The sequence below is a fragment of the Henckelia pumila genome, chromosome 1 (genome assembly GCF_033568475.1).
Source record: "Henckelia pumila isolate YLH828 chromosome 1, ASM3356847v2, whole genome shotgun sequence".
Taxonomy (NCBI): domain Eukaryota; kingdom Viridiplantae; phylum Streptophyta; class Magnoliopsida; order Lamiales; family Gesneriaceae; genus Henckelia; species Henckelia pumila.
The window spans coordinates 128,149,942-128,164,611 of record NC_133120.1 but is presented as its reverse complement, the minus strand read 5'-3'; the positions used below and the strand labels follow the sequence as shown (position 1 = coordinate 128,164,611).

Below are 14,670 nucleotides of genomic sequence, written 5' to 3'. Positions count from 1 at the left end.
AACTCCTTGTGACTCGGAACAACAATTTCCGACTTACCCACTGAATCATGGTAAGAGCGTCTAGCAACATCGCCCCATGATTCCCTAGGTATTACTGATAGTGCCTGCAAGAACCAGTAGATTTTGGTTAGCATACAGTACGGTCCCTTCAACCAAATATCCCGATCGAATCAACAACCATTGCTACATCGAGAGTCGTTCGAGATTCGATAAATATGCATAACATCTTGGAGATCTATTAGTGACATCGCATGTGTTACTAGGATAACCATTAACCTAAAACACATCATGTACTCTGGCCAGAGATTTGTCACACTAATATCTCCTCAGATCGCATAGGATATCCACACTCGCAAGTATGTGGTGAATCCTTGACAACAAAGCATCGACTCCTATATGCGTCGTAACTGTACCCAATCCCGATACCTGATGACCCCCATAGAGTCGGTAAACGAGTCAAAGCACAGTACTAGCATATAGAGTCTCAATGATGTTTCAAGTAATAAGGACTAATGGTGTACAACCAAAACCGTGGACTTTATCCACTCGATAAGTGATAACCACTTGGAAAGTTCGAATAGGGTAGTTCGATCATTCATCATATGAATATCCATTTGCATGCTTCGAACATCTCTATGTTTCCTACCAATGAAACGTGGTACTCTGCATCGCAAATGCTAGTCTCAAACTGGAGCGATCCTTATCCTTATTTTCGGACGGCTCAATCGACTAGGAACTGTTTAGATTATACAGTGACTATAAGATGTGTTTCATGATAGTCATCCCCATGTACTACCACATCTTACATACACTATAGTATATTCAAGGTCTTTATCAAAACAACAATAGTATATCACAATATAAAAATATGAAGAAAGATAAAGTCATTGCCATTAATAAAATGTAAATTATATTAAACAAAGATTGTTTACACAAAGAGTCATAAAAGCCCTTAGCCACAAGTTGGCTATCCGGGCACCCACTCTTTCAGTTGCTGGGTCAGGTTATGGGTCAGGGTTGGGTGCTGGGTCGGGTCAGGTAGTCATGGGTCGGGTTACGTCGGTCCGGGTCCGGGTTAGGTGGACCGGGCTTGAGTATTTTAAATTTTTAAATGTTTAATGTTTTAATTGGTTTTTGGGCAAATTAATTAGAAATAAAATTTATTTGGACCTCCAAATAATTTTATTTCGGCCTTAAATAATTTATTTAAGTTATCACAATGATTTTTATGGGCTTGGAAGTCCATGAGAATTTTTGGGGCAGTCAGTGGATTTTGGGCCAGTCTCTAGTTTTATTGGGCTTAAGTTAAGTAATTGGGCTTAAATATTTTATTTAGGTCAAGTTAAGTTTAATTAAGTTATTTGGGCTAAAATATGATTATTGGATTTTATTTAAGTTTAATGGGCTTAGAGTGAGTGATCAGCAGTCTGGACCAACCCATGAAAATAAACTAAGTCCGGAATATATATTTAATTATTTTTATGCATGAAGTCTATTTTAAGTAAAAGTATATTTATTATTAAAATTAATTAAATATATATTACGGACATATTTTAAGTGCATGCATACATGAAATATTTTATGATGTGTTTATGATTAAGAATTGAGCATGAAAAATATTTTTATGGAAATTGAAGTGATGTGACAGCATAGAAGTGGTTTTTACCACTGACACAGAGGTAGTTCTACTACCGGCATAGAAGTGGTTTTACCACTGGCACAGAGGTAGTTTACTACCAGCATAGAGGTGGATTTATCCACCGCCACGTACGATGGTTCTTTAGACTGATCAGTCGGTACAGTTATTAGTCACATTCATGGATATGACCATACTCAGTTTTTATGTTTATGACATGCTCAATTATGTTATGTATGATGAAGAAAGTTATGTTATGTTTATGATTTATGATTCAGCATTTATGTTATGAAAAATGTTTCCATGCATGCTCATGTACATGTATATGTATTAGTATCTACGTGAAGCATTATTTTTAACCTTGTTATAAAGGATTAGACATGTTGAGCCCCTAGGCTCACTACGCTTATATGGTGCAGGTGAGCATGATGACATTTATGTAGCTCCTACCGGTGGTGAGGACGTATGAGCTCACGGAGCAGTGGACCCCGTGACCGTCGCAGTTATTTAGTCTATTATGATGGAATTTTGAAACATGTTTTATTTTATTATTATTCCGCATATGAGATTTTTCAGCAGCATTGTTTATCATTTTAAATTGATGCATGAAACATTTTTAAGGATTTATTTATTTATTTAATATTTTTCAGGTTATTTAAGAAATATATGTTATTTTTATATACATATATGTATGGGCGTATATGTATAGTATTATTTAAAAAAAAAAAAAATTTCCGCATTTTATTAGTAGTAGGCGTTTCAGAACTAGAACAAGAGGAATGGTTTTGTTGCGTAACACTTTATCCTTATGACCTATGATACGCAAAGGTCTCTCCACGTAGGTCAAATCTGAGTCCAACTGTACTTCAGACGGCTGTAAGATATGAGACTCATCTGCCACATACTGTCGCAACAGTGAAACATGGAACACGTCGTTGATTTTTGACAAATACGGCGGTAACGCCAACCTGTAAGCCAGATCTCCAACACTTTCCAGAATTTCGAATGGACCAATGTACCTAGGAGATAGCTTACCCTTGAAACCGAATCTCAAAATCCTTCGAAATGACGAGACTTTTAAGAATACTTTCTCACCCACCTCAAACTGCAAAGGTCTGCGCTTAACATTTGCATAGCTAGCCTTTCGATCCTGCGCAACCTTAATTCTCTTCTTGATCTGTCCAACAATATCAATAGCCTGCTGGACTAACTCTGGTCCCTCAACCTGTCGCTCCCCCACTTCTTCCTAGAATAGTAGAGTACGACATCGTCGCCCGTACAACGCCTCAAACGGAGTCATCCCAATACTGCGATGGTAACTGATGTTGTACTAGAACTCAATCAATGGCAACTGATTTTGCCATGCTGGACCAAAATCCATAGAACATGCTCGTAACATGTCTTCAAGAGTACGGATCGTGCGCTCTGACTGCCTGTCAGTCTATGGGTGATATGATGTACTCACGCTAAGAGTAGTACCCATAGCGCGCTGAAGACTCCCCCAAAACCTGGAAGTAAACCTTAGATCTCGATCGCTGACTATGCTCATAGGCACTCCGTGCAATCGAACAATTTCCTGGATGTACAACTGTGCCATCCTATTAAAATTGCAGTCCTGATTATAAGGAATGAAATGTGCTGACTTGGTGAGTCGGTCCACCACAACCCAGATAGCATCACAATTCCTCGAGCTCACCAGTAAATGGGTCACGAAGTCCATCGTGATCAACTCCCATTTCCACTCAGGAATAGGTAAACTGTGAAGCAACCCTCCAGGTCGTCGGTGCTCTGCCTTGACCTGCTGACACACCAAACAACTAGAAACATATAGATACACACTCATTTTCATTCCTTTCCACTAGAACCTAGTACGCAAATCCTTGTACATCTTGTTGCTCCCCGGATGAATACTCAACTTAGAACGATGAGCCTGGGATAAAATCTCCTCCCTCAGAGTATCATCCTCTGGAACAACAATACGGCCAGATAAACAAAGAAAACCATCTGACTGATAGTGGAATCCAGACGAACTATCATCCCTGACTAAATGAGCCAAACGCTGGGTCTTTTGATCAGCCATCTGAGTGTCTCGAATCCGAGAATACAAAGCAGGCTCAGATAAGATTGCAAACATCTGGATACTCTGCATACCTTTTTTATGCTTGAAGGTATAACCTGAAGAACAACAATCTTCAACTGCACTTGCCACAGAACAAGTCTGAAGTGCAGACACTCGCACCTTGCGACTTAAAGCATCAGCAGTGAGATTAGCAGCTCCTAGATGGTATTTAATTTCACAGTCATAATCCTTAAGAAAATCCATCCAATGTCTTTGTCTCATGTTCAACTCTGCGTGAGTGAACAAATATTTGAGACTCTTATGGTCTGTGAAGATCTCAAATCTCTCGCCATAGAGATAATGATGCCAGATCTTCGACGCAAAAACAATAGCTGCTAACTCAAGATCATGCACTGGGTAGTTATTCTCGTGAACTTTCAACTGTCTAGAGGCATATGCAATCACATGCCCATTCTGAGTCAGAACACATCCCAGTCCCTGAAGAGAAGCATCCGTGTACACTACATACCCTCCAGATCCAGACGGCAAAGCCAACACCGGCGCAGAAGTCAACCGTCTACGAAGTTCACAGAAATTCTCCTCACATTCTGAAGACCACTCAAAATTCACGCCCTTCCGAGTAAGTTGTGTCAGGGGTCGAGCCAGCTGCGAGAAATTCGCGATAAATCAGCGATAATATCGTGCTAGACCCAGAAAACTACGGATCTCAGCTACCGTCGTCGGATGCGACCAGTTCATTACTGCCTCAATCTTGCTTGGATCAACAGACACTCCATCTCTGGATATAATGTGGGCAAGAAATACCACCCAATCCAGCCAGAACTCACACTTACTCAGCTTGGCATACAATTGTCTATCCCTCAGAGTCTGCAACACAAGCCTCAAATGATATGCGTGCTCATTCACATCATGTGAGTACACCAAGATATCATCGATAAATACAACGACGAACTTGTCTAAAAATTCCCGAAACACTCGATTCATTAGATCCATGAATACAGCCGGTGCATTAGTCAAACCAAATGGTATTACTAGAAACTCATAATGCCCATACCTGGTCCTGAATGTTGTCTTGGCTATATCCTGATCTCGGACTCTCATCTGATGATATCCAGATCTCAAATCAATCTTCGAGTAAACCGAAGTACCCTGCAACTGATCAAACAGATCATCTATACGAGGCAAAGGATACTTATTCTTGATTGTTACTCTATTCAACTGGCAATAGTCAATGCACAGACGCATAGACCCATCTTTTTTCTTCACGAACAGAACAGGTGCTCTCCACGGAGAAACACTAGGACGAATGTAACCCTTGTCCAACAGATCCTGAAGCTATTGCTTTAACTCTTGCATCTCTGATGGAGCCAGACGATACGGTACTCGAGAAATAGGCGAAGTCCCTGACATCAGTTCTATGCCAAACTCAACTTCGCGCAGTGGAGGAAATCCTGGAATCTCATCTGGAAATACATCTGGAAATTCATTCACAATAGGAATAGCTTCTATACCAACACTTCCGGCGAATGTATCAACTGTATAGATGAGGTAGCCTTCCACGCCAGATTCCAAAGCTCGACAAGCTTTCAAAGCTGATACCAATGGCATCTGAGGTTGCGCTCCCTCACCATAAAATAACCAGCTATCATCACCAACCAGATGAAATTTTATCAATCTCTTGTAATAATCCACTAAAGCTCGGTATGTAGTTAACACATCAATTCCCAAAATGCAATCGAAATCCTCCATTGCTAATATCATGAGATTCACTATCAAGACATTCCCTTCTAACTCTAAAGGGCAACCCATCACTAGATGCTTAGCCGACGCAGACTGGCCCGTCGGGGTAGAAACAACAACCACTGTGTCTAGTGAAATGTATGGCAACTTATATCTCTTAACAAAACGTGCAGATATGAAAGAATGAGATGCACCAGTGTCAATGAGTGCAAAAGCAGGTATATCAAATAACAAGAACGTACCCGCTATAACTTTCTCATTCTCGTCCACCGCCTGATCATGTCTCAAGGCGAACACTTGACTAGAAGTACGAGGTTTCAAATTAGAACCCCCTATCGACTGTCCTTGTGGCCTCTGCTGCACTGAAGCCTGAGAACCAGAACCCGAGCCAGAACCATCTCCCCCGGCCTGTGGACAATCCTTCTTCAGGTGGCCAATTTCTCCGCATCGAAAACACGCCCCTAAAACCTTCCGGCACCTGTTAGCAGAATGATTCCCGCCACAATGCTTGCAAGGACCTTGATTCTTTCTGCCGAAACGCATCACCTCCCCGGATCCTGAGGAAGAAGAAGTGGAACTAGACTTCTTGAATGACTGAGCATGGGGACCCAAGGAACTTGCGGGTCTAGATGAGTAGAAGGATCTGTTATGACGGATGTTGTCCTCTGCCTGGTGACATCGACTCACTAATCCCTCGTAAGTCATGTCATCTCCCACAGCAACTCGGTCATGAATCTCCGGATTAAGACCTTGGAGGAACAGATTATACTTCGCCTCCGAGCTATCGGAAATCTGGGGACAATAAGGCAGCAACTCAAAGAACTTCAACTGGTACTCATCGATCGACATCGATCCCTGCAGTAAACTCAGCAACTCACTTGTCTTCTTCTATCGGAGAGCAGGAGGAAAATATAGCTTATGAAAAGTCGTGCGGAACTCATCCCAGGTAGCAACTCCTCGGGCTGCAATAAAAGGCGCAGAAGTAGAATCCCACCACTTCCGAGCTCGTCCTTCGACCAGGAAATCAAGAGTCTCCATCCGCTGCTCCTCAGTACATCAAAACTCCCAGAAACAAACTTCCATACGTCGTAGCCAGTTTTCCACATCCTCCGGTGACTCTCCTCCAATTAAAGGGTTCGGACCCATCTGCATAAACCTATGCATGCTGAAATGCCTGCGATCATCATGGCGATGGTGATGACAGCCCCGACGATGGTCCCGATCGTTCTGATCCTCCCAGCGTCCACCTACGCAGTCGTGACTACTCTCGTCACCATGACCCGCCATCTACACGATGATTAAAGGTTAAAAAGAATTCAAAAAATCTAGATCCCAAGATTACTATGCATGCTCCGATACCATAAATGTAGTGACCCGCATCGTGATCACCTACTAATCAGAAGCTTAAGCATGCATTTAACTTAAATAAATAAATCAAAAATTAAACAGCGGAAAACTTAAACAACAATAAAATATTTTTACAACCATATCGAATAAAATTCAGTGTATTAACCCAAATACAACTGAAACAAAAACCTAGACAATAATCTTGCTGGTCCTCCATCGCCTAAGCTCTCCTAGAACCACCCGCCTCATCCAGCCGCAGACCTGCCCCATGAAATAGGGTGTCCAGATACAACAAAGTACGACGTGAGCATGATAAGCTCAGTACGAGAGTATGAGTATATGGTGTTATGTGTGCATGTATGCAAGTGAACTGGGTACCAAGACTCTCAGGTCAAGAAACAAGCTCAAAGACCGGGCCCAGGGTATATAGCACGCTGCGCCGTCGCATCAGGAGGTGGCTCATATACCCAGTGGATAATGGTGACCTAATACTAGTACATGTGTCCAACCATCACGGTGACCTGACACAAGACTTACGTATCCAACCATCCACAAACTCGTAGGGTGAGTGCCCTACTACAGGATACCTCTAAGGTAAAAGCTCAATATGCTCATGTATGCAACATAAAATCATGGCATGCTGTATATAAAAGCATATAAACATGCAATCACATAATCCATGCAAACACATAATACATGCATACTCAATCTGGATATCTCGAATAATACTTTCGTACCTCATAAACTAGGCAAACTAGACCAGCACTATGTCCAAGTCTATAATCCGCACTACAATGCAAAGTACTCATGCATTATAATCTTATTCTAAAAGCCTTAACTACGCTATAGCATACTTCCTATTTACTATAAGGAGCCAGAGCTATACCTGCGTCCGTCATCAGCCCGCTGATGACGACTGCCCCAAAACTTGGGCACCGCTCTGCCGCAACCCCGGAGCACCTGGCCAACCTTCGGACCAAGCCTAGGAAGGCTGGAAACACCCCAAAACCCCTAGATACACTAAAGACCGAGAGAGAAAAGATGATTTGGTGTGAAAAATGAGGCTCTCGGATGGCCTATTTATAGGCGAAGTTCGGACGGTCCGAACTGCCACCCGTTCGAGCCATTTTGACACCTGGGCTCTGCTGAGTTCGGACGGTCCGAACTCAGATTCGGACGGCCTGAAGTAGTTCGGATGGCCCGAAGTGGTTCGGAGGGCCCGAACTGGTCTGTATGCTCCGAACTATTTTGGTCCTTCTGAACTCATTTTTGGACCCCCGGGACCTACCCCACCATTTTTGGACGTTCCGGATCTGATTTTCTACTTATTTTTAACAAATAAGGACTCCTTAAATATGTTTTGACATTTTTAAAATTATATGTCATTTTCTAACATGTTTAAAGTCACTTAATCTTGTAAAATAGAACCGGGCTACTACATATGTTATGGTGTAATAATTGATATTCTAACGATCGAACTGTGACACTTGAGTTGTTGTATGATTTAAAAGGACTTGATTTATATAATTACCACCACTCATATATTTTGGTAAAGCGACAAAAAAATTGATACTACATTGATATTATAGTCAAGGTAATGAGTACATCGATTCCAACGAGTGCAATTGTTATGAAAAGATTGATAGGATGCAATAATTGTTTCTGCTAGATAATGATTTAACCTTGATGTTGGGTTTTTGTACGATTTAAAACACTAGCCATTATTTTTAGCAAAGTAACAATCGCTCAATCATACGATATAAATTTAATATGCCGAGGCAACAACATCATAGTATTTAGTTAATTTTAAAAAAATTATTTAATTTATTTTATGATAAATTCGATGTGTTTACACACACACACATACACATCTATACTATTATATAAAAGATGAGTTTATTATAGTAACTACCTTGATGACACCAAAATTATTTATTTCATAATTATCCTTTTCTATCAACTACCCACTAAAAACTTTCCACTCACTCCATGTTTTTCTTTTTTAAAAAAAATAAATATAAAAACACTTATCTTTTACACACATAAGGTGTGTGCATTTTTCCCTAGTATATTTTAAAAACACCGTCTGTTATGACGAGGGGTTTGGCGGTCCCCTACATATTTATTAGAATAAAAAGGATAATTACAAGAGAGTGAGACTAGACCAAAACTTCTCGAGAAATTATAAAAACCAGGCTAGTAGCACCAAAATTAATAAAAAATTGTTTTAACTCAAAGATAAGATAGACCAGACCTATCTAATCTACAAATCCCTTTAAGCCTTCCAGTGATGTCTTGCGGATGCAATATGGCCAAACCCAGTGCCAAACCAAGGTTAGCCAATTCATCTGCCGCTGCATTTGCTTCCCTGTAAACATTAGATTTCCGCACCTCTGAAATCTTAAGTATCCCCTGAATCTGGGTCAAAATCCAAGTGAGTTCCCAAGATGAATTGTCAGCATCCAAAATAGCTAATACCGCCAAGGAGTCCCCTTCAAGCCATAGAGGAAACAAATTATACAATATGAAAACCTGTATACACCTGAGAATAGCATTTAACTCTGCCATCGTATTCAAACCAATTCCAATAGAATCATGAAACGCAAGAACTAGCTGCCCAGTGTGATCTCTGATAATGCACCGATCCCAGACTCACCTCCAGTTTTCAAACAGCCACTGTGTTCAGCTTGAAATATCCGAATTCAGGGGCCAACCAACGTACTATCCGAATATTAGTAGCTCTAGAAACAATATAGTTCAGCCCCAAAGATTTAGCAACCTCCTCGAATCCAGTCCAATGACTCGCCCCCAATAACCCTGCACGACCAATAGACAAAATAAACTCATTAATATGCAATATAATACTGGCCTAGTGAATTCTGGTTTCCTTATTCTTGTGTTCGTTTCTGACCTTCCAAAAAAACCAGATAATCAGAAACGAAATTAATTCTCTAACGTGGCCACCATTACTCCAATTAGTAGACACCTTCCAATTTGACACACACACACACGTGTATATATATATAGAGTTTATTTCAAGTTCCCACCTATCATGCCCACTATCATGCCCACCAATGATTTGGCACTATTCTATTGGATGTGATAAAGTTGTGATAAATTATAGGTCCAAAAGAATAGTGCCACATCATTGGTGGGCATGGTAGTGGGCATGATAGGTGGGCACTTGAAAGAAACTATATATATATATATATATAACATTTGATATAAAATATATGATTTTTATATTGGTTTTTGGGTTTGGCTTGATATAAAAAATTTTACAAGTTTAAGTAACCCTATCATTCCAAACCCTAACTATTATAATGTATTGTTAGTGATTGATTTAGTATAAGATATTCATAAAAATGAATATATCTAAAATCAATAATGATACTGATCAAAATAGTATGATTGATGAATATGATATTCCAGATAATTTAGAATTATTAAATAAATGGACTATTCCTAAAGTAGAACCTAAATTGCTTTATAAATTATGAACTTTTGGACCATTAGGTTTAAACAAGTAATCAAAACTACTGAAAAATATATTTCTCTCCATAGAAATGAGATGATAATTGGTTTGTTAAACAAAAAAAATATTTTAACTTTTCAAAGAACTCAATATAATTTTAAATTTCAATATAATTCCTACTTTTTTTACCCACGAAATAAAAAATTTCTCTTTTGGAGGAAAAAAAACAAAAGAGGACTGCCAGCATTTAAAATGAGGAGCGGCCACTAGTGAGACTTCGGGCACCACCACTCTCTCTGCAGAGGGTATTCAGATTCCTCTTTCGCCCAATTGAGGCGACCGCCGAGCAGGTAATTCGTCGAATTGTGCTGAGTTATGCTAGAATTTTACTGAATTTCGCTTGCTTCTTGTCTATATTTTTGAATCGTTTACTTTTTTTTTTTGGGTTGAGGATATTGCGTAGTTTTCGATTTTGTTCGGCTGTTGTTTCTTCTGTTTTCGCTCGGCTGCTTTTGATTCGTTGCTGTTGATTGTTTGAAGTATTCGTGCTTGATCCTTCTACTGGTTCTTCGTTAGATCCGTGGTGGATAGATCAAAATGTATGGTACTGTTAATTAGAAATGGTCTGCGTAGATCGGTCACTTTGGATCTGAATGCATTTTGTTGAATGATTGAGTATTTGAATTCGGCGCTTAGCTATTCATATTTTTGGGAGTGGAAAGTGTTTTTGTACGTCTGCTGTGTTTGTCATTTATTGTAACCATTGTTTCCTGCTCTTTGGTTGTGTGTATTGGGCAATCTGCATATTCTGCTTATGCTTATTTATTTGTTTGTGTTACTTTTGATAATATTGTTTGTAATGTAATCTGGGCTCTGGTTATGGTTCATCGTGTTTAAGTTCGTAATCTCCAGCAAATTTGCTTGCTCTCTTCTTATCAAAGTTAGATAATCCCGTTGCTTTTGATTTTACTTGTCCTCCCTGCTTAATTTATGGGAAGTCTACTGTGGTACTGTAGATTTAAGATAAAGAGATTTTAATTGTGTGTTAATGTTATCTCATTGACATGCAAATCAATCAATAACTGATACTGAAACTGAACTTGATTAACTTCATGTGTAAATTTTACCAGGGTAGTATTCTCTTAAATCTGTGTAAATTGTCCGGAAACGCTTTGTTCTTTTTGTTAAACATGGGCTTGGCTTTCGAAAGGCATGCCTTATTGTTTGCTTTATCCCAAAGAAAATGATTTGTTCAGTGACTTGATATTGATAAGTTGATTTGATACTTTCCTTTGTGATGCATATAATGTTATGAGTTAATGGTTGATACCATTGATTATGTTGCTTCACATGTTTGGGCTTGATCAGTACTCTAAGTTTAACATGCCGTGACGGCATGACCTATGTACGTTCATTTAATGTCCATATTGCATGTTAAGATATTGTGTTACCGCGATTAGATTTTAAACTTGTGAATCTGATTCATCAGTTTGTATTCTATATTGAGCGGGGCATACCATATCTGTAACTTTGGTTCTTCGAGGCATTGTTGATCAGTATTCTGTGTAGTGCTTTGCTTTTCTGAAATTTGAGTTGGATGCATTCTCTAATCTTTGTGCTATGTTGTGTTACCCTAAACAATTTAAATGTCCTTGTAAATGACATGCTACTACCTCTTATCTATAATTTTATCATGGTTTGCTTTGACAACTTATTTGTGTTTGCAGGAATTCTTTCTAAAGTTAAGATGGTAGATCAGCACCGGCTCCCTACCATTGCCCAGAAGTTGGCGAATCAGCTGCACATGAGTTCCAGTCCGTCAAACGATGCTCAAAATCACTATTGTGGCTTCCAGAGGCCTGTTATGCATCAGAGACGATATGTTTATGGAAATCATACTCGTGCTGGATTGTGGAATCCAATGACTTGGAAAGTCACTCAGGATCTATCCTTGATTTCTGCTCATGCTTCACCAGTTTTTGTTCAAGCTCCTGCCGAGAAAGGCCTTGCCGGCTTTGCCATCGACTTTCTTATGGGTGGTGTTTCAGCAGCTGTGTCAAAAACTGCTGCTGCCCCTATTGAGCGAGTGAAGCTTCTGATACAGAATCAAGATGAAATGATTAAATCTGGAAGGCTCTCGGAACCGTACAAAGGAATTGGAGACTGCTTCAAGAGAACCATTCAGGATGAGGGATTTGGGTCATTGTGGAGAGGAAATACTGCTAATGTCATTCGTTACTTCCCCACTCAGGTTCATCTAATTTATGAATATATGATTGATCATTATGCATCCCTTTTCTGTCTTCTATCTGCAAACTTTACTAAATGTTATCACATGTTTTACAGGCTCTGAACTTTGCATTCAAGGACTACTTCAAGAGACTCTTCAACTTCAAGAAAGACCGGGATGGCTACTGGAAATGGTTCGCTGGAAACCTTGCATCAGGTGGTGCAGCTGGTGCTTCTTCATTGCTCTTTGTTTACTCCTTGGATTATGCTCGTACACGTCTTGCTAATGATGCTAAGGCGGCAAAGAAGGGAGGTGAGAGGCAATTCAATGGTTTGGTGGATGTCTATAGAAAGACCATGAAATCTGATGGTATTGCTGGCCTTTACCGTGGATTCAACATCTCATGTGTTGGCATTATTGTGTATCGTGGTTTATACTTCGGAATGTATGACTCTTTGAAGCCTGTGGTCCTAACCGGATCGCTACAGGTTAGTATCTTGACAATCATTCATATCTAAGCGTTGTCTTAGAAATCATTGGATTGCATTATCCCAATTATTTATAGCACACGTAGAAATTTGAAGTATTAATTTTACTGATCGGGTAAAGGATGTGACGGTCGTGTCGAGTTTTGTTTTCTCTGTTTTTTGTCTTTTTCAATTCAGTACGTGAATACATGACGTGCTCGAAATCCAATTGTCTTGCAACTTAATATATAAGAAGGATACATTTTCAAAGCATCACATTAATGACTGGTTTGCCACAGCCCACACTTTAAACTTTTGTCCTAAATAATTTCATATTCCATATTTAGCACATTGACGACATGATATATGTGGAACTTAAGAATTGGATTAGGTTTACATATTTGATTTTCATGATCTACTAGTTGTTAGCGACTAAGATTTACCTGTTCATGATTACAGGATAGTTTCTTTGCTAGCTTTGCCCTTGGTTGGCTCATCACTAACGGTGCCGGTCTTGCCTCTTACCCAATTGATACCGTCCGTAGAAGAATGATGATGACATCTGGTGAGGCTGTGAAGTACAAGAGCTCAATGGATGCATTTGCTCAAATCCTCAAGAACGAAGGTGCAAAATCTTTGTTCAAAGGTGCAGGTGCCAACATTCTTCGTGCTGTCGCTGGTGCTGGTGTTCTTGCTGGTTACGACAAACTTCAAATGATCGTTTTTGGCAAGAAATACGGCTCTGGTGGAGGTTAAGTTCACCTTTCTTTGAATTTCAGAGAGACAGATGGTGATGAAAATGTTCTGTTACGGTTTAAGAAACTTTAAAAGTGAGCGCAGTTTGAATAATATAAATTTCGATCGTCCAAACATTGCTTGGTTCCTGGAAAATTGTCATGGAAAGGCTTCCATCTTCACGTATCATGTTTAATTTTTCCTGAGATTTTGAATTTAAGATCTGCATTTCAGCATTAAGACTTGTGGTTATTTCATCATATTTATTTTGATTAATATCATAATTAAATAAATTTGGGCTACGATTGCATGAAAAAATTTCAAAACCATGAATTTCGAGTATTATTTTATTGTTAATAATAAAAAAAATAAATCAAATCGTAAATTTATGCACTATTTATTTACATATTTAAATGACATCATTATTGAATGGATTTGAAATATATACTAAATAACATAAAATACTATATAAACATGAAATGACTTATGGGTGAGTTTGAAATTTTTGGTGTATTTTTTTGAATAAAAAAAATACATTTGGGAATATTGAAATCCATGGATTTAAAATCTTTTCTTCCAACATTATCTTAAAGGTTTGTTATTCATGATTTCATTACATGGATTAGGGTGAAAATAAAACAAATCGGGTCGAATAATATTAAAAAAATTAAGAATCGAGTTCGAGTTCAAGTTCGGCTCGAAATATTCGAAACTATTCGTGAACTATTCGAACTATTTTTCGGATATTAAGGTGGTTCCCGAACTTAGTTTGAAAGCTTGAATTGTCTGAAAGATTCGAAATGTATATTGTATATTTATTATATCATTATATCAATAAAATATTAAGTTTCGCGAACGGCTCGCGAACTATCAAACAAAATAATTTTGGTTCAAGTTCGATTCGAAAAAATTTCGAAAATGTTCGCATTCGGCTCGAGTTCGATAAGTTCAAATATGAAT

General features: G+C 39.0%; 1 protein-coding gene across 1 annotated transcript; it reads left to right on the top strand.

Moving 5' to 3' along the window:
- Positions 1-10,505: 10,505 nt before the first annotated feature.
- LOC140884457 (ADP,ATP carrier protein 1, mitochondrial) lies at positions 10,506-13,970 on the top strand. The gene is made up of 4 exons (XM_073291231.1): positions 10,506-10,628; positions 12,006-12,529; positions 12,625-12,996; positions 13,435-13,970. Exons 2-4 carry the CDS (start codon positions 12,026-12,028, stop codon positions 13,729-13,731), a joined length of 1,173 nt encoding a protein of 390 aa, XP_073147332.1. The 5' UTR covers positions 10,506-10,628; positions 12,006-12,025; the 3' UTR covers positions 13,732-13,970.
- Positions 13,971-14,670: the final 700 nt, after the last annotated feature.

Coding starts and splice junctions, on each gene's coding strand:
- LOC140884457 (XM_073291231.1), top strand. CDS start 12,026: ATGGTAGATCAGCACCGGCTCCCTACCATTGCCCAGAAGTTGGCGAAT. Junction 12,530..12,624: donor TTCGTTACTTCCCCACTCAG/GTTCATCTAATT, acceptor CATGTTTTACAG/GCTCTGAACTTTGCATTCAA. Junction 12,997..13,434: donor TCCTAACCGGATCGCTACAG/GTTAGTATCTTG, acceptor TCATGATTACAG/GATAGTTTCTTTGCTAGCTT.